This window comes from Paralichthys olivaceus, chromosome 13, assembly GCF_024713975.1.
Source record: "Paralichthys olivaceus isolate ysfri-2021 chromosome 13, ASM2471397v2, whole genome shotgun sequence".
Classification (NCBI taxonomy): Eukaryota; Metazoa; Chordata; class Actinopteri; order Pleuronectiformes; family Paralichthyidae; genus Paralichthys; species Paralichthys olivaceus.
The window spans coordinates 9,351,436-9,379,363 of NC_091105.1; the positions used below are offsets into that span (position 1 = coordinate 9,351,436).

At 42.4% G+C, this 27,928-nt stretch overlaps 1 protein-coding gene across 8 annotated transcripts; it reads right to left on the reverse strand.

The window, feature by feature from the left end:
* Positions 1-279: 279 nt before the first annotated feature.
* Positions 280-27,815, reverse strand: myh14 (myosin, heavy chain 14, non-muscle). Of its 8 annotated transcripts, XM_020092881.2 has the most exons (46): positions 27,664-27,815; positions 24,327-24,516; positions 22,687-22,893; positions 21,482-21,638; positions 20,427-20,454; positions 19,090-19,204; positions 18,159-18,206; positions 17,844-17,855; positions 16,604-16,696; positions 16,415-16,478; positions 16,104-16,202; positions 15,849-15,992; positions 15,522-15,736; positions 15,213-15,365; positions 14,911-15,084; positions 14,643-14,816; positions 14,412-14,526; positions 13,937-14,005; positions 12,795-13,000; positions 12,570-12,691; positions 12,144-12,213; positions 11,904-12,064; positions 11,254-11,362; positions 10,938-11,069; positions 10,619-10,825; positions 10,358-10,495; positions 10,136-10,259; positions 9,681-9,852; positions 9,369-9,581; positions 9,118-9,262; positions 8,823-9,029; positions 8,555-8,659; positions 8,263-8,415; positions 7,741-7,989; positions 7,526-7,639; positions 7,341-7,439; positions 7,044-7,256; positions 6,786-6,947; positions 6,575-6,703; positions 6,384-6,472; positions 6,175-6,298; positions 5,876-6,084; positions 5,476-5,584; positions 4,780-4,952; positions 4,546-4,569; positions 280-3,679 (listed from the first exon to the last, which is right to left on the reverse strand). In XM_020092881.2, exons 2-46 carry the CDS (start codon positions 24,501-24,503, stop codon positions 3,490-3,492), a joined length of 6,192 nt encoding a protein of 2,063 aa, XP_019948440.1. In that variant the 5' UTR covers positions 24,504-24,516; positions 27,664-27,815; the 3' UTR covers positions 280-3,489. The 8 variants fall into 8 exon arrangements, with proteins under 8 accessions (XP_019948440.1, XP_019948443.1, XP_069393688.1 ...); XM_020092884.2 differs by lacking the exon at positions 17,844-17,855; XM_069537587.1 differs by lacking the exon at positions 13,937-14,005.
* Between the last annotated feature and the right edge of the window lie 113 nt (positions 27,816-27,928).

Sequence of the window (27,928 nt, forward strand, 5' to 3'; positions counted from 1 at the left end):
GAATTAAATCTGTTTTCTCTGGTTATTTGATTAACCTGTGTGTGCGTGTGTGTGTCAGACCGTGGGCTGATGACAGTAGTAATGTACCAAGTATGAAATGTTCTTGTTTAAGTGTTGGTAAATATCTATAATGGGAATAAAATTAATAAATGCTGAGTGACACAATTAAAATGTTACGTCCACTTTTTTGTGAGATGTTTTTGTGTAGTATGCTTGTGTAGCACAACCTTGTGCTTGTGTGGACTACAGTGCAAAGAAACACACTCACTCACACAAAGATCAAAACCAACAACATATTTTAAAGTTAACCCCAGTCAGATGTTTTATAATTACAGCATCATTAACAAAAAAGGCTAAAACAATAAAACATGTTTCCAAAAATGTTTCAAGTTCCAGAGTAGCCATAAACAAACACAGAGAGAAAAATAACACCTCAGAGAAGCACCAGCCACATCTCTTGCTACAGGTGAACAGAACCGATCTGTTCTCGTTCCAGCGGTTCACTCCACGCGTCTTCAGATTTTGGTCGATCAGGGCGTGAACATTTAGACGATGATATGACATTTTGAGATCAGAACATTTAGGAGAATCGTACAGAGCGACAAAATATCAGCTCATTTGGCTTAATGCTATGTCAGCCTCCTTGTCATAAATTAGAACCTGACAAAGCACGACTGTGTTTGTCCTCACTGGTAAGTGTGTAAAGTGCAGCATTTACACAATATCTTTAAAAAAAACACAGCTTCAAACAAAACCATTTGCATATTAGTAAAATAAAACAAATGTACATACAGAAAATAAAAAATGACGCCCTTCGATAGGGTGTTAAATATATGTCCTCAGTAGTCAAACTCTTTCTCGACCCGACAAGTCTGATCTGATCTGTCGCTAACTGTGAATTATGGTGGCAAAAAAAGAATAAGCTTTGATACACACGGGACGTCAGGCCTGCAGTGTGCACACACTTAGTGGTCTTGTTTCTCAGTGCAATATAAACCTGTTAATTAAAAACAGAAGGAAGAAGAGAAGGGGCCAATAAGAACAACCCTGATAACAGAAAACTACACTGTGCTGGTCCTGTGTGTCATCAACCGTAAACACCAACTGGATCATTAACCCTTTGCCATAAAGTATCAACAGAAATCTAGAAAAACAACATTCAGAGCAATTCCAGGAACATAATATTCATAATAGTTTAGCTACACAATCTTTATCTTTTAGTTCCAATTATGAGTTAAAGCGCCAATGACATTCTTTCTAATTTAAGCAGCATGTCTCAATTCATCAAAGGAACAGTTCATTATCAAAGGTAAAATTTCAGAAGCTTTTTGACGGGGAATCATGTGTCGGATTTTTTACCTGTAGCAGTGAATTCCAGAATCTGTGCTTACAACACCAGGGTAGGAAATCGAGCAGCACATAAAGGTGTAAATTAATCTTCACATTTAACTCTTAAATAAAGAAATTAGCCCATTGACCAAAATGTTGAACTATTCCTTTAAAACATTTCAGTTTGCAGACACCACATGAACATCCTCAGTCTTAAAGCTGTGACAGGCAACAGGTGCTGACGAAAGTCCCAAACTAAACTAAATAAATAAAAATGACCTTCATCTGTTAAATGATAAAAAATTCAGAGGTTTCACCTCAAAACCATGTTCCGCAGCCGGGTCATCATCAAACCCCATGTGTCTGGTTCACACCATTTTGACTTATGATATCTAGAGTAACAAAAATCTATTTGTTCATAAACATGAACTCCTCTGTGCCTCCATTGTCATTTTTATCTAATACTACTACTTTCTGAAAATGCTTTGAGGCTCGTGCTCATTTATTTCAACAATTGTCTAAACAGGAGCTGTGAGCAGCGAGTGCCGTTATTCTACTGAAGACATCCTCCAGTCGAGTCACTGGATGAGACTTGAACACCTCACCGGCCTCTACTCCTGCCATCTACTCTACTCTACCACTAGTCTACGTCTACTACAACTTTAAGTCCCTTTTTCTCATCCATACGCCCACCATTTGGTTAAACAGAAAAGCTTTCTTTGATCAATAATTTACACAGTTAATTCGTAAAAATCAAAATTACAATGTACAAGATGCTTGTCAAAATAAAATGAGATGTTTTATCGATCTAAACAAGAAAAAAGATGTATTGTGTTGCTTTGGATAAAAACAAACAAATTAATACAGCAGTAGTTGTGTTGCTGTTATTGATTTCAACACTAGCAACGACTCTAACCACAGTGGTCATCCATGCAAAGAGAACCGATCCTGTAACGCTCTATGAAACGAGGCAAACCTGCCCAACATGTAACACATGTGACCCAACATGCAGTGCCAGCAGGAGCAGAAACAATCAAACCAACTTCTGACACAGGACAGAGCCGTACAGGAAGCTACCAGTGATCAATAACTTAAGGTCATATTTTATATAAATTATACAAATTTCTGATTTCTGAAGCAATTTGTTAAGACTCTAGTTCAAGAAACTATCTAATAATACTACTGCATTGTCTAACAACATACTCATTCTAATCTATAGAAAAAGGATTTATCATTTAATCCAACCTTAAATGTGGCTGCATGTACAGTAGACTGCTTTTTATGGTCAAATGAGCTAAAACTGATATGAAAATGAGATCAATATGTTACTGAACTAAGTTTGATTAAATTTTATTTTCTGTACCTCACTGTTTTTTTCTTTCTGTTTTCCAGATAATTCAGTTAATTATTTTTTTTAAAGTTAATTGACATGAAAAAAAAAATCACATTTGCACGAAACACATGCTCATGAAAAGAGTAAACTCTCTTTTCCATGTCTGCATTTGATTTCCTCTTATTGGCTTCTTTATGTAACATTAATATCGATTGTCTTAACACCTCTCAGAAGTATTTTCAACCTCCAGCAGCCCTTCGTGATATCAGATTGTATATTTATTCAATCCTCATCAGCGGGTTAAACATGGCTTAATTTTGAAATACCTCCTAATGTAAAAGACATGAACACCATAATGTTTTCTGCTCTCTGAGCACTGTACAGCATCGTGAAATCAGCTGGTAACAATTCACTTTCCCCATTGGAACTCTGGGACATGGAGTTTAGTTTCTTAGAAGTGCATTACAGAGGTGCAATGTAATGTAGAAATTTCCAGTCTTTGTTATGTCGCTTTGTTTGGGTCACAGTTAGTTACAAAATAAAAATTAATTCCAGTTGCCCCTTTGTAAAATCAAAATTTTACATCATTTTCTGTACTTAACATATCAGGTTGTTTTAAAGTTAAAGCATATACATCTTATATGACTTTCTGTTTCTTTCTTACTGTTTCTTTTCATAAACTAGTGTTGTTATGTAGTTTGTGTGTGTGTGTGCGTGTGTGTGTGTCACTCCTTCCCCCCTGAGTAGTCCAGACTATATGTGTGTGTGTGTGTGTGTGTGTGTGTGTGTGTTTACGTTTTATGTTTGTGAATGAGTCTACGTGTCCATCACTCTGTGTTGTTGACACTATAAGGTGGTGGAGGGTCCAGACTGTGTTCAGAGGAGGGAGTTGGGGTTCCTGGGATTCCAGAGGAGGGAGTCGGAGAGGCTGGAGGCTCTTCTGAGTCAGAGTTCTCTAAGGAGAGGTCATCGACCAACGCTCTGCGTCCACGCATCGCCAGGGGCAACGGAGCACGCCTGGACAGGAAGAGAGAGTTACAATAAGCCCTGCTGTGAAAATAGTGCAGGGTGAAACAAACACTACAGAGAGCAGTGATTTATTTTACTTTCCATCAGCTATCTACATTAATTACTAACAACTAGACAACAAGCATTCTGAATCCATGATTTAGTGTGAGGGTTAGTTATTATTCTTCAATAAATCAATTATTTATTCTATAAAATGCCAGAAAATAGTGGGAAATGCCCATCACAAGTTTCAAGAACCCAAAGTTGCATCTTCCAGTTGTTTGTTTTGTGCAACCAACAGTTAAAGACACAAAGATTTTCAAATTCCAAACACATAAAGAGGAGAAAGTAGCAAATTGTCACAATCACATGAAAAATGATCTACTAAGCAATTGTTTGATTTAATAATGATCATGCCTGGAAACAGATCATCAGTACAAAAATGGAATGTAAACATATAAAAGTGTATATTTAATTTTTTTAGGAATAGATTAAAAAGCACATAATGGGTATTGAGTTATTTGTCAAGTGGTTTTTTTGTCGGAACACAATGCCTTACTTTGTTTTCTGTTTGGATTGAGCAAACAAGGTATAACGTGCCAATCAGTGAGCTAGAGGTGCAAGGAGTCTGATTTTGTTACTTTTGCTAAGCTAACCAGCTGTTGGCTGTAGCTTCATACTGACTGTCCTGACACGAGTCAGATCAACTTCACCAAAGAAAGCAAATAAGCATAATTCTCAAAAAAATAAAAACAATTCTTAAAAAAGTTACATAGATAGAGGAAATGAACAAAGCGTATGCAACAATTAATAAAGGTCGCAACATGTACGACACAATTGAGACACACAAAAAAAGAACACACATGGTGACCTACTTATCTGGTCTCCATTCAGGGACGCTGAGTGTTGGTGTGACGCAGACAGATGGACAGTGAGTCAGAGTTAGATGGACACAAATGGATGCAACAAAAGAGCAAAGTAAAACAAATCATATCAAGTTAATGGGGATGAAAAAGAAAATAAGACGACAATAAACAACGATCATACAAGGACAAAAAAATAGATACACCCACTCTCTCACACATTAACACACACACAGTCATGGTTACCTGAGCTGGCTGCGGAGCGAGGTGATCTCTCGCGTCATGGTCTGACCGCTGTCAGCAAGCTCCTCCAGCTCTCTCTGCAGCTTCCTCTTCTGGGCGTTGGAGCGAGAGTTCTCCTCCTCCACCTCCTCCAGCTGCCTCTTCAGCTGCTTCAGTCGGACCATCGATTTATCCAGCTGGACAAGGAGGGGGAGCAGACGGAAGAGGTGGAGGAGAAAGGAGCAAATAACAGAGAGTATTGCAGAGGTCAGGGTGAGACGTGAGATTGGAGGAAAAACGGGAAAGAGAAGACAGAGAAGGGGACGGGTGCATAGAAAGAGAGATTAGTCTGGGGAGGACTGATGGGGATCAGATTAAATCTAGCAGATAATCACTGATGATGTTTTGGCAGGAGAGTCAGTGTCTCTGCTGTGGTTGAGGGATTTATTTTTTGGAGTCGGGTACGTTCTACCTTCCCAATAAATACACAGATGCAAAAGCAGGATTAGGATTAGGTTGGACTGAGCCAGATAAATCATTTTACGATGATTTTTCAACCCTAACCCCCAATTACAGCAGTGATCTTAGATGACGTGGTCCCCAATTAATGATTATTTCATGCTTTGTCACTGGTTTGACTATTGTGTGTGTGTGTGTGTGTTTGTGCGCTACTGTGAATTACCTGAGCAGCTAAAGTCAGAGTAATATCAGTTTTCTTACCTGTTCTCTGTACTGGTCTGCATGTCTCCTCTCGTCCTCTGCCTGCATCATCACCTCCTTCAGTTTCTTCTCGGTCTTTCGCACAAGTTTGTTGGCGATGGCTCGTTCCCTAAGAGACAAAAAGAGCCAAGATAAGCGTCCTGCTGCACCATAAGACATCTATCGGTTTAAAACATTTACCTCATTATGTTTTAACAGCTCTTAAAAGTCATTTCAATTCTTAGATTAGATTATTTATTTTAGATCAATGTACATGATATATCCCTCATTTGTGTCTCATTGTTGGGAACCACTGATGCTGCCTCAGATGTTATGAATGTCATTTATTATAACAGGATTTATTAAAACATTATTGTAGAATTGATGGTCATTGCATCTTTTGTGTGTCTGTCTCTCTCACTGTCTCTCCTGTTCCATTTGCTCCTCCATTGACTCGATCTTGGCCTCAAGGGCGGCGACACTGAGCCTGTGTTTGCCCCTCACTGCTCCCTCCAGCTCCCCGAGCCGGGTCTTCAGGTCCTTGTTCTGCCTCTCCAGCTGCTCCCGGGCAGCCTCTGCCTTCTGGGCCAAAGTCCTCTCTCCCTGCAGCTGCACGGTCATAGTCTCCACCTGGAGCAAGAGCCACAATGTGTGGTTACATGAATGTGTGTGAAAACAGGTGCGTGCGTGCATGCGTGCGTGCCGTTCTATCTACTGTACCTGCAGAGTCATCTTCCTTTGTCTCTCTGCCAACAGTTCAGAGTTAGTCTGCTCCTCCTCCAGCTCCTCCTCTAGCTGATTGACCCGAGCCTCTAACCTCCGCTTCTCGTCAAACAATACAGTTCTGGACAAATGTGAAATTTTAGTAATGCAACAGTGACAACAACTCTCTGAATAACACAACAAATCTGTAGTAAAGAGATACTAACTTTCCAGAGCTGCTGTTGACCATCTCATCAGCGATCTCGTCTCTTTCCTGCTGAGCCTGCCTCTTCTGTCTCTCTGATACAGACAGTTCCTATACAGTGAAATGGAATCAGAGTCAATTAAAATGCTGATAATGAAATTAAATGAATTACTGTAATATTTCTGTTAATTAAGATTTTTCACTCCAACACACCTCTGAGAGTTGCAGGACTTCTGCCTCCAGGGTTTGGATTTTCTTCTCATTGTCTTTCGACTGGGAGATCACCTCCTCCCGAGTCAACTTGTTCTCATCAAGCTCACGCAGAATTTCTTTCATTTGACCCTGTGACATATAAAAATAAATGTGAAAAAGGCAGTATATTGAAAAGTGTAAAAAAATAGTGCTTATGTATAGGGAAATTTACCTGCAGCCTCCGTAGCTGCTTCATAGCATCCTCTTTGCCACGGCTTGATGTCTCCACCTGGGCCTGGGATTCCTGCAGCTCTGCTTCCAGCTGCTTCTTGGAGGACACAGCCTGAGAGCGTTGACTCCTCTCCTCCTCCAGGTGGATCTCCAGTTCCCTCACCTGGTATAGAAAGGAGGACGGGAACATTTTGAGCGATTGGCAGAAAGGAGTAGCAGCAATGCTTCATATGATTTCCTCTCTCCATCCCCTCCCTACCTGTTTGCTTAGCGCCCTTCTCTTCTCCTCTCCCTTCTCCTCGTTGGTGCTGATCTCCCTCTCAAACTGAGCTTTGAGCGCCTGCAAGGTGACCTCCAGCCTCAGCCTTGAGTTCTCCGCCTCCGTCAGCTCCTCCTCAAGCTCCTGTGTCTGAACTCGAAGGCTCTGGGCTTCTGTTTCTAAGGACCTCCGGGTCCGCTCCAGCTCATGAACCTAATCCAAAAGCAGAAGAAACAGTGACTAATTTAGGATTGAAACAGAGGAATAACAAACGGGTTCCATGAGAAAGGTCCTTACGTTCTTGCCGACGTCATCCTGCTGGTTTATAAGCTGCTCCATTTCTGCACGGAGCTGCTTGTTGGCCCTCTCTAGCTCTTCCCTCTGATCCTGGGCCTCCTACAAACCGGATCACAGATAATTAATCAACACAATCGCAGATACATAATGAACCTCCTTACGTTGTCTGCTCTCGAATAGTTTACCTGCAGGGCTCGAGACAGTGCCAGATATCTTGTCTCCTTTTCTCGGCTGTCTGCTTCAGCTCTGTCCTTCTCCTCTGTAAGCCGAGCACTCACAGCCTTCTCCTCAGACAGACACTGGTGGGCAAAGAGGACGAGGAAAAGTTAGAGGTCAGAAGGAAACAATTCAGTTAGAAGTTTGCAGCCTGTGCACAGAAGCAAACCGATGAGTCTCTAACCTGGTCAAACTTCTTCTGCCTCTTCTCCAGGGCCATGCAGTTCTGCCTCTCCCTCTGCAAGGCCAGCGTCATGTCCTCTATCTCTTCCCTCAGACGTTCCCTCTGCCTCTCCACTCTCTCTTTCTCCTCTTCCTTCTGGCGCTCCCTCTGGACAGTGCTGTCCAGCTCCCTCTGAAGTTTCCTGCGTGTCTCCTCTCCGACTTCCACTGCAGTGTTCACTTCCTCCGACTGCTTACGAACCTCTACCAGCTGCGGGAGGGTAACAGAGACTGTTTAAAAATATCATGGAGGTGTTTATTGAAACTACAACAATCATCTTACTGCTTATTCTACATATTTGCTCTCCTCGTGAATTATTAGTGGAAACTACTTGAAGAACATCTGCTATATTACTACAAATATTATATTGTGATTATCTCAGAGCCATTTTGATCGTTCACACCTTTTTGCATATATAGATATTTATCAAATTAATCATCCGTTCCAGAGTTGAATTCAAGTCTGTGTCAGTCTCTGATTTACCTGCTGGGTGTGAGTCTGGATCTGTCGGGTCAACTCTTTGGCTCTTTCCTCCTCCTCCTCAAGTCTCTCCATCAGTCCGTTCTTCTCCTCCTCCAGTGTTCGCACCCTGGAGGCGAGAGCCATCTTTTGACGTGATTCATCCTGCAGCAATTCCTGAGAGAGAAAGAGAAAATAAGTTGTTGCTATTTTCTTAACTATAGAAATAGGTACTAAAAGTATCTGTGGCTGAAGCAGAAATCCAAAGCTCAACACCACACGTCAAACCCTGTCTAGTGTGGTTTTCAGTTTTTACCTTTGCATCATTCAGCTGGCTCTCCAGGCTGCTGACCTCTTTCGCGAGCCGAAGGGTTTTGCTGTCAGAAGAAGTCAAACTGCCGGAGAGAGTCTCAATCTCACACTGATAGAGACGGAGAAGGATAGAAAGATAAATTGATCAACAAAAAATTTAATGTGAGAGGATCCCCTAACTGCAACACATGAATCTGCTTAAACCAAACAGAAAAAAACAATCAAACAAATAAATCCAGCTTTAATATCAGCGGCCTCAAATTCTGCTGCACCTGTAGTTTGTGCAGCCGTTCCTCCCTCTCTTCCCTCTCTCTGTCAGCCTGAGTCAGACGGGCACTGAGCTCCTGCAGCTGACCGTCGGCCCTCTTGCGACCTCTCTCGCTCTCTGTGCGGCTCGCTTGGAGACTCTTCAGCTCGGCGGACAAATTCTGCCTCTCCTCCTCCAGCACAGCCTTGGCCTTCTCCAGGGACTGACGCGACTGAAAGAGAACAGGGGTGACACAGATGAGTGAGGGTGCACGCTTTCACATGCATGTGTTTTTCAGTATAGATGCATGGTTCTCGTACCCTCTTGCTGTTATCCAGCTGCTCCTGGAGGTTGTCTATGGCACCGCTGTGTTTGACCCTGAGCTCCGACAGCTGGGCCTCGTGGCGACGAGTTTCATCTTCAATACATCGCTGGAGGTCACTTAATTCTGCCTCTCGACGAGACCTGTACAGATGAAAGAGGACGGAGGACAAACAGGGTTTAAGTAATCAAGTATCATTTTCACTCAGTTTGCCTTTTTTAATTCTTGATGTAACAGTATATCATTTACCTGAGCTCTTGCTGGGCAGCTGTGGTGTCCAAAGTGTCCTCCAGCTCAGTTCTCAAAGCCTCCAACTCCTCCCCCAGGTCTCGCCTCTGCTTTTCTGCCCTTTCCCTCATTCCTCGCTCATTCTCCACTTCCTCCTTTAGCTCTGACACCTGGGACGTGGCCTCCCTCAGTGCCCTCTGTGCTTCAGAACGACGAGCACCCTCTTCCTCCAACCTAACAGAATCAGGGAGAGATTAATGGTTTGCACTACGGAGAATCTAAAACTGTCCTTTTAGTGTTATTTTGTCTATTATGCGTCCTCCTGTGTCTCACCGGCCCTGTAAGGTGGTGATTTCCTTCTCCTTCTGCGAGAGACTACCCTTCAGCTCAGCGGACAGCATGCCCAGGTCCGACAGCTGCTCCTGGGCTTCCACTGTTTCGTTCTCCATCCTCCTTTTCCATTTCTCCTGCTCCAAGCGACCCTGCTCCTCACGCTTAAGACGCTCTGCACACAGAGATGAAGAAAGTAATGATCGGATCACAGCATTTCACCTACTGTGGATTTATGACTCTGCAAGACAAGATTGCTTTCAAATACTATGATAAAATAGGGTAGTAAATATAATATCCCACTAGGTAGGGCTGCACAAATATGATAAAGCTCATAGTCACATTTTTCTGGCTAAATGTTACGGTATTATTTTACACAATAATCAAAAACTTTGCATTCTGCTTAAAGAAACCTTTCGATGAAAACCACTTCAAACAAAGATATGCAAAACAGTTACCCTCTAAGTCGGCGATCACAGCCTCCTGTTTGTTCTTGAGTTTGTTCAGACTCTTGGTTTTCTCCTCTTCCTCAGTGAGCTGGTCAGTAACTTCACTCAGACGCTCCTCAAACTGTTTCTTCTCCTGCTCAGAGAAAAATAACAGTGATATGGTATAGGGTTATGAAACACACAAACAAATATGCATAACACACACTGTTTATTGTGTGATTTGACGTTCACCTTGCTGAGTCGGTCTCTCTGCTCCACAGCACTCAGCAGGTCAGTTTCCAGACTTTTCACTTTAGTCTCCAAGGTAACTTTCTCCAGCAGGAGGCGCTGTCGGGCACTTTCCTCCTCCTCTAACTGCTCCTCCAGGTCCTGACGAAGACAGAAGGATTGATGTAAGAATAACGTCAGGTCCGGGTCAGACTGTTTACTTGTTTAATCACACTTTGCAAATGTTCTTCTGTTTTTATGAATAAACCATATATCTTTATTAACCTGTATATTCTGCTGCATCCTCTTCTTCTCATTGGTCAGCTGCACACCCCTCTCCTCCTCGTCCTCCAGTCGACTCTCAAGCTCACCGAGTACCTCCTCCAGCTCCTGTTTCCGACTGGCAAGCCTGGCTCTCATCTCCTCTGCCTCTGCAAACAGCTCTGCTTCCGCCTGCAGCTGATCAGCCAGCACTGCCTTCTCCTCCACCAGCTAGCGGGTGTCAGAGAGAGTAAGAGGAGGGATGAGTGATCTCAACAATTCAGGCACGAACAGGGACGAACAGCGATGGACAGTTGGCTGAGTAAAATGGAAATTTGTTTACCTGAAGGTGTTTCTTGTCCAGCTCGGTAAAGTCCAGCTCCACTCGGGTGAGCTTGTCCTTTGCCTTCTGAAGCTCAGCTTCCCTTACCTGGATCTCCTCATCCTGCCGGGTTACCTGCAGCAGGGGCTTCACCTGATAGGTCCAGAAAAAGCATTTTAGTGCAATGTGAGGACTATCCACATTCCCCAGTGATTTCATTTAAATGAACAGACACCAAGTTTAATAAAAGGATTGAAGATCTTTCAGCAGTGCCACTTAGAGATAACTGAATAGTTTATTTCATGTCTATGCCATGATATAGTCACATTCACAGTACCTTAGTGAACAGCCTCCACCACTGCCAGTTCCTGAGTTTGAGGTAAGCAGCACAGTTCCTCTGCATCACTCTCATAGCGCTGAGCTGCTGCTGCTTCTTCAAAAAGGCTCTGAGGAGAAACAAGAATACAATAAATCATCGAAAATATATGTTGAGGTGGCAGATCATTCGTCTGGATGCAGAAAGTAGATAATGTCCTGTATAAGCATGATAAACACAGTTTTATCATTCATGGCAATCCCTGGGGACATTTTAAAAATTTGCACAAAATTAGTGAATAATACATTTTAACCTCTAAATAGATAAGCTCCACATAAAAGTATAAATTATGCCATTTATTTATGCCATTTACAGTTTTCCATAAGATGAGCCAAGACCTGTTGTGCTGCTGCAATTCCAGAGGATTAAATATTAATGCTCCTTGAAGAGCGAAACCCAAAACTACAGACTGAACAGAAGCAAGCAAGTGCCCCCTAATGAGAAACTGCACCACTGTTAGTGGTTCAATATCTCTGGACCCTTCAGTCTTATTTAGTAAAGAGTGATATTGCCAAGATGAGGACTGAAATTGACTGAGGTTGAGTCCTCTATAATATCTAATAAATATTAAAAAATCTGTCCTGTAAAAAACTCTTTGGTAATTCTCCTACTTGCGTGCTAGGTAGCCTCTGGAAGCGCTCTGGAAGCGTATGATGGTGTCAGTGATCTTCAGGTCTCTTTCCTCTTCCAGATGACCCAGGACTCCAGCTCTGAAGAAGACTTTACTCTGACCCACCCTGAACAGGTTGTGATCAAGCTCCAGAGCCCTGATCTGAACACGGACACAGTGGTTGGTCAATCTAACACGACACGGTATGTTTATAGCCACTGACTGAAACATGACTTCTTACCATGAGTTCTGATGCCTGTTTACCATCCATGAAGGTGCGAGGGATAGCATTAGGAGTCAGGATCTCATATCTGGAAGAGAAGGGTGATTCTATGAGTGCGAGAGTGAGGATGTGTAAAAAGAGTCATTTACAGGTGTCAGAGAAAGTGCCTGAAGAAAACATGCAGTGTGAGAGCGAGGGAGAAACTAGCAGATGGCTATGAAAGGTAGATTATTTGTCACCCAACTACATAAATTGCATTAAGTATGGAAACCTTTGTTGTTCTTATTCTGATGTTTGTCTATTGTATTAGTGTGTAAGTTCATTCAGAAAAAACAAAAAAACTACAGCGTTTAACAGTTTGTCACAGTAAAGTTGGCCTTATCCTATTAATCATGTGTGTAAAATTTTGCAAACACGCACACAAACACACACACACACACACACCTCTGTCTAAACTCCTGGAATGGGATGCGGTTAGGGAAGCCTTGTCTGCAGATTCGGATCCCCTCCAGAACTCCATTACACCTCAGCTGGTCCAAAACCAAATGGGGAGACAGCTTACCAGACTGTGAGAGAATAAAAGAGAGAAAGGAAGGAGTCAGACATTAAATCCAGTTTACAGCAGGTTCCTTTTACGTTCTTCTTCCTCATCCAGTCACATGGTCTTACCTTCTTTTCGTGGTTGGGGATGATGCAGCGGAGGAAGTTGGGGTTGGTGTTCCGCAGTGTGGCCATCAACTTGGTGAGAGACTCCTTGTAAAGCTGACCTACAGTCCTAAACATTCCCTTCTTCGTCTTCAGTCCTGCAGCACCGAATGTGACCGGCCCGCTGCTCTCTCCTGACGACACCTGGTCCAGACCTATGATCCTGTCCACTGGACGAAAAACATGGGGAGCCGAGTTTCAATTTCAGTAGCAATAATCAATATGGTGGAGTGAATGTGAGTGTTTGCCAGACTTGATTTTGCACGGTTGTACCATGGCTTTATGATGGCATAAACATTTCACACCTGCTTTCACATCTGCTCAGAACATATGATCTCAGATGGTTGTGAAGCTCATTAGAGATGCAGTGGTTTGGTTTTGTGAAGCCAAAACCAATAAAGACATTTTATCACCTGTATCAGCCACCAGAAACACAAACAGATTCTCTGTTCTCACAAGAGCTTAGAGCAGGTGCGGCAGTTACAGCTCAACCTGTTGACTTAGTACATGTCTAGACAGGCATGACTAAAGGTTTGTCTTAGTCCATAATAAGCCATTTCTCAATTCATTTTCCTGATTTGACAGCTGTATTGAATTACATTATCCTACCAGTAAAAAATACGGTCAAATAATAATCATCCTCAACCATTACTGAAGCTATTATTTTAACATTTTTTAAAGGTTAGTATGTCAATATGTTGCTGCATCTCTAGAACTGATTCAGGATCATATTTCTGCTTGCACATGGTTGGCAAATCTTCATGTCTGCGTATGTGATGCTGAATTTCATTAATATGACTAATCAAGGGCATGCTGCTACCTTCACACTCACATTTCTACAGAACCAATGTGAATTTCTTCTGTATTAATGTAAAAAGCTACAGCACACATGCACAGCACTGTCACTAGAAGCCAAAATATGGTAAAAGAGCAAAAAGAGAGCAACTATGTGACAGCGTATGACACCACAACACAAAGGAAACTAAAACATCACAAAAAGTCACACTACAATCTTAAACTGGGTAGACAGAAAACAACTGAGTAATGCTAGCAGAGATGGGAGTGAGGAGTGTGAGAGTGACATGCAGAGGAGGAGGAAAACCTACTGTCGGAGCCATTAGCCTGTAGTGTGGCATAGGAGTCAAAGAAGTAAACACGAGGAAGAGTTTGGATATCTGATGCAGGAAGAAGGAGAGGACAGGGAGAAATATAAGAGGGAAGAAACCAGATTAGTGGAGAAGGAAGACAAAAGAACAGGAGGAAAAAGGAAAAGAGGAAATGAAAACACAGGAGAGAACAAATGAAGAACAAAGACATGATCCAAAATTAAACGAGAGCAGAAAGAAAGTATAGTTGCATAACAGAAAAGGAGGAAAAAGAAATATAGTTAGAACATTTTTTTTACATTACATTACATTTCATTTAGCTTTTATCCAAAGCAACTTACAACAATTCATTGTCATTTTCAAATGCTTTAAAGTACATAACCTCTTTTTACACACATTTTTGCTTAATATACATATGAAGTCCTTGGGTAAAAGGTTAACTTTGCATAGAAGTGAATGTGTAAAACAGTCTCACCCTCCTTCCAGAGTTCTGAGACAAAATGATCGGAAGACTGGTGGAGTAGAGATGCCACATTGTCGTTTAGAGGATCCATGTTCTTCACTAACCAATCATCTGCCTTATAGTTCACCTGAGAGTGGGGAGAAAAAAGGTGAGATGTGTCATCTTGCAGGGTGGTTTACTTGACTGGGAAAGATGACGTACAATACATTAGCTACAAAAAACGGGGGTAAAAAAGAGGGATACCTTTCCAGCATAGTGAATGATGGAGAAGTCAGCTTCCACACGTGGCTGCTTTGGTTTGAAGAACTTTGGGTGGGTGCCTTGCTCTGTAGACAGCTTCTCCACAAATGAACGGTCTGTCGCCCGAGGGAACCAACACTCTTCATCCAGCAGGGCCAGAACACCGGGTGGGTGAGCCTGACAAAGAAGGGGGAAAAACAACAAAATTTATTGTGAATGAAAAGTTGATTTCCCAATCAATGTTTCAATCTGGGGTTTTGTTTTCATGTACCGGTCTCTCGATGAGGTCAATGCAGGGCTGTAGGTCTAGGCCAAAGTCAATGAAGTTCCACTCAATGCCCTCCCGCTGGTACTCCTCCTGCTCCAGGATGAACATGGTGTGGTTGAAGAGCTGCTGCAGCTTCTCGTTGGTGAAGTTAATGCACAGCTGCTCAAAGGAGTTTAGCTGCAGGGTTCAAGGAAAGCAAACAAAGGTTCAATCTTTCAAGTCATGTAAACTATGAAAAGGCACACTCACATGTCTCATACTTGTGAGGACATTCCACGGAGGACTTCTACTATTCCTGAACATACCTGGAAGATCTCAAATCCAGCAATATCCAGGATCCCTATGAAGGAGGCTCCCTGTCTCTGTCTGCGGTCCAGAGCTCTGTTGACCCTGTGCACCAGCCATCTGAACAGACGCTCATACGAGGCCTTCGCCAGGGCCTCTACAGCAAAGTCAGCCTAAAAGAAGAAACACCAGTTTCCCATGAATTACCTAGAAAGTGGCAGCTCTCCTTTTATTCTCCCTCTCTGGCACAAATACATGAACCTGTCTTTCATATCTGAACTGGCCATCAGTAGCACCGGTAATAAACACCTATACTAATAAAATCATACCTGTTCTTTTGTCTGGGCCTTCTGCACATACTCTCGGCCAACTTTGATCCTAGGCGTGAGGATGGCACGAGTGAACTCTAGCACGTTGATGCCCAGCAGGTGGCACAGTTTCTGAGCAGCTGTGTTATCAGGCATGGAGGCCTGGTCATGGTTCTTCTCCTTCATGAAGCTAATATTCCCAAACTGGAGCACAGAGGAGATCACCTTCAGCATGGCTATGAAGAGGTCAGACAGAGAGAGAGAATGTGAATGATAGCAAGGCTGAAATATGCAATAAGCTAATTATTCTCTCTCTTTTTCCCCCTCTTCTGTCATCTGCTCTCTTACATATGGACTCTTCTGGGGTGAAGCCCATTATGGCCATAGAGTCCATGGTCTGAGTGAAGTTGTCTGAATCGCTCTGCCCTGGAACTGGGATGGAACCTCCACTGAGAAAGCGGTACTCATCAGCAGTTCCTAAGAGCAGGTCCGCTAAGGTAGAAAGGACACAAGACAGAGATTTAAGTAAAAATGGACTGTGGTAAATTACTTGATCACTGTTTCTATAGCACCAAACCACACTTGTTTGTTTTTTTTGCTCACCTCTGGTTTCTGTTGAAGCTCCACACAACATCTGATAAAAGATGTGGAATGTCCGTTCATCTTTGGCCTGACGAGTGGCCCGAGACTTTTCAAGGAGGTCTAGATTTATAAGTCATGGGCAAATGTACCAACAAGAATAGCATAGCAGTGCAGTTTATTATAAATACAGTAAAATCTAATGTGTATTTGCTCTGATCTATTTCTAGCTATTTTACTTTTTGAGATTATGATATAAACCTTCAACTAAACAATCAATTCACATATTTCACAAATCAATGTACTGATCTGTGAAAAGACATGTTAAAGGATACAGGTTTCAATGTTGGCACCAACAATGTACCCCGCCACATCAAAGTTAATGCGGATGAATTTACCCTGAAGAAGGGAGAGAAGTGGTTTTATGTTTCAGTTTAATTTGATCATAAATATTACAACATACAACACTGTAATAAGTCATTAAAGGAGCAAAGGACAAATGAATAAATCTGAACAGGTCTTACAAATCTAGAAGAGTTATCGTTCTTGACAGTCTTCGCATTGCCGAAGGCCTCCAGTATGGGGTTGGCCTGCAGCAGTTGTCTCTCCAGCTCACCCTGAGACACACGGAAGACATCAGATCAGCCTCACAACACTAAACATAGACACAGATACCACAAGAAACCACTTCCATAGGGGCTATCCACTAAAATGCACCATTAAAGCCTGCTGTCTTTGGACCAACCATTGATCTGTTATGTAAAATAAAAAAATGCATGACTCATTGTTGAAGAGCAGTGACACAAACTGGTGCATTTTAGGGCCTAAAATAGCATCCGCAACACACTCAACTGCCAGAACCAGGAACAAATGATTCTCAACGTCAGTAAGAGTAATGGGCCCTCATTAAGTTTAGCAATCAATTATAAGGGCATCAATCAGGTTTAACTTATTAAAATTCAAACTCTTTATTAAAAGGCGATCTCCAGAAGCCAACTAATATGAGTCAGTTGAGAACCACTGTTGCAGAGCGATGAAGGAAGCTGCAGCTTTAGGTGCTAACGTCATACACAAGCTACGTGTCGACTGATCCCAGCTGGCTGCAATGCATTACTGCAGTTGACTCATTACCAGTGCAGCAGCCGTCTATACAGCAGTTGCAACAGCCGCAGCCACTGATGGGTACCAAGGGAGTTACTGTTGCTACAGGAGTTATACTGTAAAAACTGGCAAGAAATGTTAGCCAGCCAACACTAAAAGCAGACATACACAGGCACACACAGAGCAGGAGGTTGGCAGTTTTTACAGTGATGAGGCACAGCAGACAATGTGTACATTGCACACATTGAGAAAAACGCGCAGTTAAGTGTGTCCACGTTTGAACTCGCAACACACGCATATGAGGACAACTGCAACAACACAGCCACACCCGCTCCCAAACACGAGTCTGCTATCATTCAGCTGCATTCACACAGAGCCACCTTTACAGCAGACGTGTGTCCGTGTTTGACAAATACCTGAGGAAGTCACTGCGAATGGAAAACTAAACCTAGGTCCATAGGGTGAAACCAGGAGAATAAAACAGACCAAAACTAGAGACCCCAAACCCAAGCTTTCTTCAGTTAAAAGCAATATGAGCTTGAGATATGATTCTCTTGACACAACAAGATGAATCATATCCATTTTAGCAGAATGTTTAACTTCTACAATATTTGATCCCAAATAGATAAAAACCACAAGTTGTCTAAATATGTCCATACTCACATATTGTAAACTCTGATGAATTGTGGGGGAGGGGAAATGAAGTTTCAGGGGGGAGGAGAGTGGGTGGATGGTTAAACATATGAATGGGATAAACAAACAAAAAAAGACAAATAAGATAACAACAACAAACAAAGGAATACAGAAAGCAAAACCAGATACACTTCACAGTACAAGGCTCGACTGGTATGTGGAGCAACTTCAGTGGGGACAGTAGGTGTGAGGTTTCTCTGCTGGGTTAGTCAGAGTCACTGTGACGTCCATTCAGGAGAAAAAAAGGAGCAGAGAAAAGCAAAGGGAAGGACAGAGGAAACTCACCCTGTTCACCATAGAACTGCCTCTTGTTAAGGACCTAGAACCATCCATCTGAACATGCAGGAAGGAGAAAAGAACAATGCAGAGAGAAGAGAATGAGGGGAGACAAGTGCTGGAAGGAAGGAAGGTTGGTTAGGAATATAGCTGAGAAAAGAAATAGATCTGACGGAGAAAATCCAAACCATGGTGAGATACGACAGAACTCACAGCAGGAAAACACATGTACTAAATATATAATCATTAAGTAAATAAAAAGAGAAAAAGAAGGGATGCTGGTTCAGTGATGAGTGATTCAGTTAGGGAAGAAACTGTGGATTTCAGAGAGCAGCTACTTTAAAGTAGGTTAGATTAGGTTAAAGGAACATTTTTATCAGAAACATGCATCTTCTTCTCTTTCTTCTGAGACATATATGAGAAGATTGATACCCCTCTTTTGTCTGTGCTTTAAGTAAAGAGATGGATACGAGATGCATGAGACGGATCCCGTGACAGAAAGCAAATAATCATAATTCTAAAATGTTTGACCTTTTCTTTAACGGTGATTTCATTAAAAATTCTGGCTTTGTTGTGGTTTCAGCGTTGACAAGCTAAAACAACTGCAACTGGATGCGATTCATTTACATAATATCCACAGGGTTGACATGCAGCTTTCTAACCATTGTTACATGAACTAGTGATTTACTAATTTAATATTCTCTTATGTGTTCATTAAATTGTGTCTCCTCTGCTTGCTATCTGCTTAACTTCCTAGAGACTCCACTTATACATTCCTTTTTCCTCTCTCATCTCTGTCCCACCTTCTTCACCTTATCCATCTTTCCTGTTATTTCCCTCCTTTTATTATTAATTATTAAATTAACCCTAAAAGGCCATTCTTTTCTTAATGCTTCATTTTTCCAGCTGCGGTGAGTTGTGAGTCTCTACTATGACATACCTGCATTGCTTCCTTATTCCTTCCAAGAGTGCCACCCTTGTGGGAGGAGGCAACATGAGCCAAATACTGGATGACTTTCTTCGTGTTCTCTGTTTTCCCAGCTCCAGATTCGCCTCTGGAACATACACATACATATATAACCAAGGGAGGAACACGTGTAAACAATGAATACCATTCTTTTAAGAAATTGGTCCTTCCTAAACACACATGACCCAAATTATAAATGGTGTACGTAAGCATTTTTGAGAGAGGGAACACACAGGAACAGTGTCCAAACATACACACATCACACCAATAAACTCGGAGCCCATGCAGTGCATTCAAAGCCACAGATATAAATAGAAAGCAGGTGCTGAGGATACGGGCTGTGTCAGTATTGTTGCTCTTGGAGAAGAATGAAGAGAATGGATCAAAAATAGCAGCAGTAAAAGACAACTCGTCCCAAATACTCTGATGCAAGATGAACCCAAATTGGCATTCTTGACAATGGCAGGAAGAGTCTGGCAGGAAAGCAAAATGTCACTGAGATGGCAGGACCTCAAGCAAACAGGTAGACAGACAAATGATGGGTTAAGGCAGACAGGAGGAGCATGTGTTCATTTTACAGGCCTTAAAGCTCAATTCTGATTTTCTGCTCTGAACTGAACTTAATTTTTGGAATTCAGGCTAAATTGTACCACAATTTGCATATCCCACAAGTATGAATATATGCAACAAATTATATCTATAATTCCAAATAATGCATTAAAGCTACTAGAGCTGAGGTACAAAAAAGGCAGTGCTACAGTTGTTTTAGCAGCTACATAGATGTGTATGAGAGCAGTAGAGGAGTCAGCACAGAGGAGGGTTTACCATTTAAATTCTGTATTAGTGTAATTAGTGTGGGTCACATTGCTAAGAGGCTGATTTGCATCATATCTTAAAGCACTCATGAAAAACAGCCCAGAAGTTATTTGAAAATATCCAGCTTTTGTGGCGTTGCATTGCCTGATACACACACATACACACACTATGTATTGTTATTAAAATGTCCTTGGTCAAAATGTCCCTTGGTAATCCCTCTTTGTCTGTTCCTATTAACACCACCAAAAATTACATTAGATCTATGTAAAATTAATTCATAGAAAATCTTTTTTTGGTCCATATTTGCTTGAAAACTGAATATATTACAGTTACATACAGGAAGTAAAGCATAACATAAAACACATCAATGCACATACACAATACACAGAGTTAGACACCTAGTGTGACCCCTACAGAGATTTTCCCTCATGGCAAATTACAAAAAAGAACAAACCCACATAACCCACACTGGTGACCAAGTGCATGTTACTCACGTGCAGAGGATCGACTGATCTTCTCTGTCTGTGAAAGAAAGAAATAACATTTGAATTCAGACTATATGAGTGAAATTAAATTGTGTCACTTCCCACAACGTAGCATAAGTACTCAATCAACAACAGATTAAATACAATTAAATTAAACCTCCCAACTACCTATGAATGACATACGGATAGATAGAAAGATAGATCAAAGTTTGTACATGATGACATATGATTCACACACTGTAAGGTACTATATGGGAGAGAGGCCATTGGTTAGCTCATGTTACACTAAGTATCCACCCACATCAACCAGGCATGAAGTGTGCTGGAAACTTTTGTCAGGCCTCACACCTCACGTTTTGATGTCTAATACATTATATGAATGCAGCAGTGGAGTCACACTAGCCCTTATTTGTGACTGTCTCACTCCTTTTCCTAAAAGGCAATGCAGAGAGAAGCAAGTCACCAGCTGAACCTGTCTCTCCAGGCTGCCAGAACACACAGAACGCTGAGTAGTCAGTGGGTGGACTTTGTCTGCTTTTAAGATTCCCATGCGTTTCTTCTGGAAGATTTCATACTGGTCCTACAGGTTCACTCACTTAGGTAACACACCTGCAAACCGTGCGGGGGGGGGGCATATGTCCTGTCGTGTTATCTCAGGAAGACACCCTGAGGCAGAGGCATTGCTCAATAAACCCTTGACTTAAATGGTTGCTGGGAATTCTCTGTGTCATTTAATTAAGTGTTAACGTGACAGGTAGGGCCAAAAAAATCCCTGTCCTGCATTGTTGTTATGAGTATAATATGTGGTCATTATCATTACTATAACAAATATTCAATGACATAAGTAAAAGGAGTGCCACACCTAGAAGTCTCTGTTGCAAAAAATATTGTCATAGCTATTATTTTTTTCTGATAAAAGCCATGGAACCTACCACACCTTCAAATTCATGGTGTGGCTCAACACCACATTCCATGACCAGCTGTGCTGATAGCAGATGTCCGCATGGGTTCACTATGGTGTCAAAGTTAATAAAGGGTCAGAGGTCACAGATAGTGGTGAGTACCTTGTAGCATGCTACGATAGGCGGCCTCTGATATGGCATAGATGTGCGGGGGCATCTCGTGGCGCTTTTTGCCGCGGTACATCTCCACGATGGATTCTGTGTATACGGGCAGGTTCTTGTAAGGGTTCACCACCACGCAGAACAATCCTGAATATGTCTGAAGAAACACACAGGACAGAGATTAGAGAACTATAGTGATATCAAGCCCTAAACATGGGTCTCTTTTTTTCTGGAATCCACACATTATGCAGGTTGGCACACTTCTCCCTGACTAGTTATTGTGGCACAGGTAAACAGAACACCTTACGCAAACATTCACGGCTAAGCTAACGATCATGTGGAAATTGTAAGTAGGATTAAATTCTGTTCAGCAAAAAGAACAGTCAAACATTGTCAAAGGAGAATTAAAAGATTTCAATTTCAAACATTAAAACGACACACTGACTACACACATATGTAACATACAAAAAAAATGCCCACAATCACAATAAAAAGTCATCACCCATTCATAAAATACACATTTCATACATAAAAACTAGACTTGTCATAAGTGTAAGTTTTACTCATGTTTGATTTGTGTATAAAGAACAAACATTACTCATGTAAAGCCAGCTGATGATTACACTGTGGCCAGCCACACCCAGACATTACTATTCTAGTAATTCTTCTTCAACTATAGTGAGAGTCATGACTATAGAGCCACTTTATCTTATCTCATAATGTAACACACCCCTCTGAGCTATTCCAACAATCCATCTCTGATCCACACTGCCCATCTCTTAACCTTTCCTCTCAGCAACAGCATTCAAAAGGTAAATGCATTTATTTCATCATATAATTTATATTATTCTACAATAGCCTTATTGGCTACACATGTGTTTATCTCATCCAACTCATATCTCCTCTTCTGTACCCTTTTCGTCCCTTCTGCAACAGAAACCAGAGACGCCACCACACACTCAAGAGCAACTTTGTAAGCTGACTCTGCACCACTCTTACCGCCCCGTATCAGTTACACAGGGAATGCCAGAGGAGCTGACCGCTAACACATGCATGCACACAACATCACATACTGTATGTGGGCACAGACTGTTTTAATGTGTTCATGCATGTAGGGTGTATAGTTGTACTAGTGTGAGATATATCTTAGCTTTAAGCTGTGAATGCATTCATCCTTTCATGCATTCACTGTTTCGTGCACTCACATAGATCAAACCAGAATAGTATCTCTCTCTGAGGTTGTGCAGCACTGAGGCTTCATTGAGGCAGGTGAGGTCGGCCATGTCCTCCACTTTACTAAAGCGAGGAGGGTTCATCCGCTGCACCTCCTCCCTAGACAGAGTCAACTTTCGCTGGCTATCTGTGAGCTCAACCTCCACCTCGTCGCCGCGCTCCTCCCGAATACTGGCCGACTGTGATGAAAAACAGAAACAGAGGTTTAGCAAAGAAAGTATTGGAGATAAAGGAAGAGTAAAAAAAAAAAAAAAAACTTGTCATCATGTCTCCATTTATTAATATTTGAAATCGGATCACAACAATATATAAAAATCAATCTCTTGAAATAAATCATGTAAAATGTACCATTTTGAAATGCATTAAAAATATTGTTTGGTGGCTTTTAATCCTCCAAGGAGTCATGAATCGTGCTCATAATAAAACTAACTCTGACTAAAAAGAATACACACTAAACTCTTTCGCATTACAAGTCACAAGCAAGTTTCAATATCCTGAACTTTTCATTCTACACAAAAGAATAGTAAAATTGTAGATGCTTGCATTTAACACATTAAACAAACTCTGGTCTGATGCTTTAACTCAACAGTTAACCAGCTTGCATGTGTTTCAAATGAAAGATTGAAACTATGTTGGTGATTATAGTTTTGCAGAATCTCTGCCAGTGAGCTTTAAAGCATGAGTGTCTTCAACAACAGACAGAGACGGATGGTGACAGAAAATAGAAGAAAAGACCCTCTTTGTCATGCTGTTGGTCTTGTGCTTGTTGGACAGGAAGTAGTAAATTCAGGGTCTGACCAGGTCACAGGACTCTGATTTGCCACTTTATTGTCTCTGCTACTTGACATGCACACCACACAAAATACTGTATGTGTGTTTGTGGGTGTATATTAGTCACAGATTGAACACAACACTCTCAGAATATAAAACTGGATGAGAGCCTGTGTGTCTTTGTGTGTATATAGTGCACGAATGTGTGTTTGGTCTGTGTGTATGTTTTTATCCACCAGTGCCATTCTCAGATCATGAGTGTAAAATGAAGTCAGTGTCTCTGCAACGGCCTCTTTAACATTAGGAGGCTGAAGGAGAGTATTGTTCTATTCATAGAGCTCGCTATGAAACCAGTCCAGCAGAGAGAGGGAGGCTTGGAGATATGACATCAAATTCACATGTCACATCCTACAGTTTGAACCAATGAGAACTTGAAATGTTCATTATGCAAGTATTTAGACACAGTGGAACTAAATATTATGATAATAGCCTTGTGATAGTCATTATACTAAATGTGTTAGAGAGCTACACAGATGAAATAAAAAAAATCTAACAGGAAGATGGAAAGCATACAAAAGTATTGGACATCATCATGGGGATAACAGAAATCCTAAATATGATACATGAACAGATGCAGGATTGCCCCACCTGTTTGACACACCTGCAGACGAAGGCACAAACTTGGGGCTAATAACTTACCTGAGGGTTAATATTCACATAGTGAGAAAAAAAAAAGTGAAAACAAGCACATTTAACCCTGAATGTCAACATCCACTAGATGTTGGTGCTTCTGAAGCCAAAATGTCACACATTTCTCGTCGAGTGGAAAACACCAACTTACCTCAAACCCATGCTTCTCTGATGGCACCCACACCAGCCTCTTGGCTGCCCAGTCGGCCTGGCTGGCAGCAGAGAACATGGAGTTGGAGGTGGGAGACCCCGGCGCCAGCGCCGTCCCCGATGACAGAAAGCGGGTGACATCGTTGACAGCGACACCACCCCCCGTTGACCTGGACATGGTACTACTGGCACTAGATGAGAAAAGAAGTGAGACAAAAAAGAGGAACAATAAAAAGTTATTCTGTGTTGAGATGTTTCTCCTCTCTTGTTGAGGGCTGAAAACTGGAGCGTCATGGTGTAAAGGACTGTCAGACAGTGACACTGATGTGTCTCTGCGTTAACACATTACACACACACACTCATCAAGGGCACCCACTCTCACATAGGAAGGGCAGTACTAGCACGCAAGTAGCATGCAGGCCATACCCAGCTGAGGTCGGGCCAGGGATGGCCTAATTGAAAGACACATCAAATCAAGGAGAAGACAGGGATGGAAGAAAGGCAGAGAGAGAGGAGTGGAGAGATGGAGGGCTGGAGGAACAGGGAGACACATCAATCGACTGAGTAAACTGACATGACAGAGAGAGGGGGAGGGATGGCGAGGGAGGAGGAAAAGGGTGGGCCAGCAGTGAGGAGGAAGGATGAGACTGGACTTAAATCTAGGGTTAACTGAAAGAAACTGAAGCGTCCTTCTACTACAGACCTCACCAGAGAAAAAACTCTCTGCTAAGAACCAACCGAGCTAAAATGCTGATTTGCCTCAGGGGCAGATGTGATAGGATCATGTGAGAGAGGAGGTGGCTGTAGATAGAAGTAGTAACTACCCTGAAACATGAAGCAATCTCCAGTCAGGGTGACTGTAAAACTATAAAAGGGTGTTTGAAGATCTGCTTTGACAACTTAGAAATTGTGCACAGCAGCAATTCTGTGAGAAAGTTCAATTAATGGAGACAGAGAACTCATGACTAGAAAACTTTCCACCAAAGGCAGTAGGGACTTTGTTTTTATATGGAGTTTATGGAATAGCTGCTACTGCCCCTTTAACAGTGCTGATGTCTGGTACATACATGGTGTCAGGATAGTAGATAATGACCCACTGAATGTTATGCAGGGTTAAATGGGATGGATTCCTGCATTTACCACACTTGATGTTGAAGGTAGTTTCTGAAGCCATGAGATCTAAACCCCTAAATTTCATGTGGCAACTTTATCTAAATTTTTGACTGAACAAATCCTTGTAAATATTCATTACTGGAACCCTAAATTAAAACAGCATGCACACATTGTAGGAAAGGTAATTTGTTCATTTGCACAGGATGAAAGAAACTTAAGTTCCAGCTGAAGTCCGATTTGATCAGACAGCTTTTGTGCCGCCTTGTATGGAGCGTGCTTGTTAGGCGTTAGGCGTCTCCATGCCTCAGCAGGTATGTCATCAGTCCTGATTCTTGCTATGCACCTCAGTCTCAGTTTTTCCCTCTTTGTCTGTTCATGACAGGGCCTGGTCCCCAGCCCTGCCGTTACCATACCTGTTACTGCAACATGACTGTGGGTGTGGAGCCGACATGTTGACAAAAGAAGCCGCCACCACCCAGCCACTCAGTATGGAAAATATGTAATCCCTAAAAGTGTTTCAACATTTTCACTATCGTTTTCTTGCTAATCCAATGGATAGACTAAAACAGAAGTCCCACTATTACCTACCTTGTCTGTGGTGTTGAGCCACACCTTTCTCGAAGACATAAATAATGAAAAACAGGTCACAGATATTAATTTTCGACCAATAGTTTCCTCAAAAAGCTGAAGCTTTTAGATTAAGAATGCTTCTTGAAAAACGAGTAAGTGGAAGAGTAGTGGAGGTAGTGCATTTGTTTGAGAATATTGTTGCTGCAGAATCATTTGCTGCTCTGGTGAGTATTTACTGTACCACACAAGTAAAGTAGATGGAGGACATGAGAATAATCGACTATGCTCATGGTAACGAAGAAACAACATCTATGGCTCATAGATGTTTGTAATTTTGGACAACAGTGAAGATCACAGAGAATTAAGCTTTCTCAGGCTTGGACGACCACATAGACAGTACTTGTATGATTAATACTTTTCTTATGGAATGGAATTTGATGTTAGCGATTATTACCAGCCTCGTCCTGTCATAGTCATAGATCATGACCAACTAGATTCCTTTGTCTCCGTGCATCTCAGAACTGCTTCTATATCATCTTTACCAATGATCTGGAGGATGAATTGGATCATCAACCATATAGAGATGCATTGTATGATGCTGCTGAGTGCTGATGAATCCCCTGAAGCAAATCACATACACACACAGACCGCACAGGTTGTCGCAGTACAGCCTGGACTGACCAGCAGCAAACTCACTCCTCCTGCAGCAGCTGGAGTTGCCAAAAATCTGACCGCTCTCCTCCATAGCAACACCCTGAGCACTGAGCACTGAGCAGGCGCCCTCAGACAATACCTCCTGAGTTTGAACTGAGGTCATCCACTGCAGGGGGTCCTGAGCTGCAGGCCTGCGTGAGTGTGTGCGTGTGCGAATGAGTGGGTGTAATTAAATATTAATTAATTAATGTGTGAGGTGTCTGCGCGTGATTGTGAGTGTGTGAAATGGGTAGGGGGGAGATGGAAACGCCTTTTTTTTTCTCCACCTCAGCTCTGATGTGAGGTGGCATTGCACCGGTATGATGATGATGATGAAGATGATGAAGATGAGGAGGAGGAGGATACTGTGGCTTCATCACACTGTGGAGAGGGGGACATTATAAAGCCCCTGGCTGTGATCATTACAGCGGCAGCAGATCAGTGCAGCTGCGGTGTGACCCTTTAAAAAGCACCTGCATTTAGATCCTGAAGCTCCAGCGACAAAAACTGACGAGACCCAACCACACCTTGAACACAGGGACAATCACATAGGGGCTCCAGCCTGTGGTTGACTGTGAACCGCCTGCATGTGGCAGCCACAAGACCCAGACATTTCCCCAGAAATAACAGCTAGCTCCTATAATAATGATGGTAATGAGGGTACGATATCACACAAAGCTCACATTAAGCCTACGCTTTATAATTATATCCGTCGAAATCTTTTCTGCTGTGGCCTCTGGACATTTTCCTCGCTCGGACCTCGGGTCATGTCGATGTAAGCCTCTGCTCGAAGGCGTTCGCACACACCGAGCCTGTAAACCAGTCCCACCAGCGTATCTCTTTCAGGCGCAGACAGACTGAACCCAGCGAGGTTAGCCAGCTCCACTGAAACACGACACGTTCAGGATATCACCGACTATTACCCAGCTGGATTAAGGGGTAAAGGCAATTAAATGTCTCACCTTCAGGTTCCGCTCGGAGTCGTGGGTGAGGCTGCGGTGCGGGCAGAACCAGGACGCGGCTGCTTCTCGGGTATATTCCTGCCTGGTAGGTGTGTGGGATACCGCATATGCGGCTCTTATCATCGCAGCGCTCTCCCAGCGAAGCCGCACACACTGAGAATAAAACAGAGAGCAGTGGGGGCACGGCGGCGGCTTCAGCCCCGGAGCTGGGCTTCCTGCCAGCGGGCCAACCAGGTAGCAGACACGGCTCTTATTCCCGCCTTAG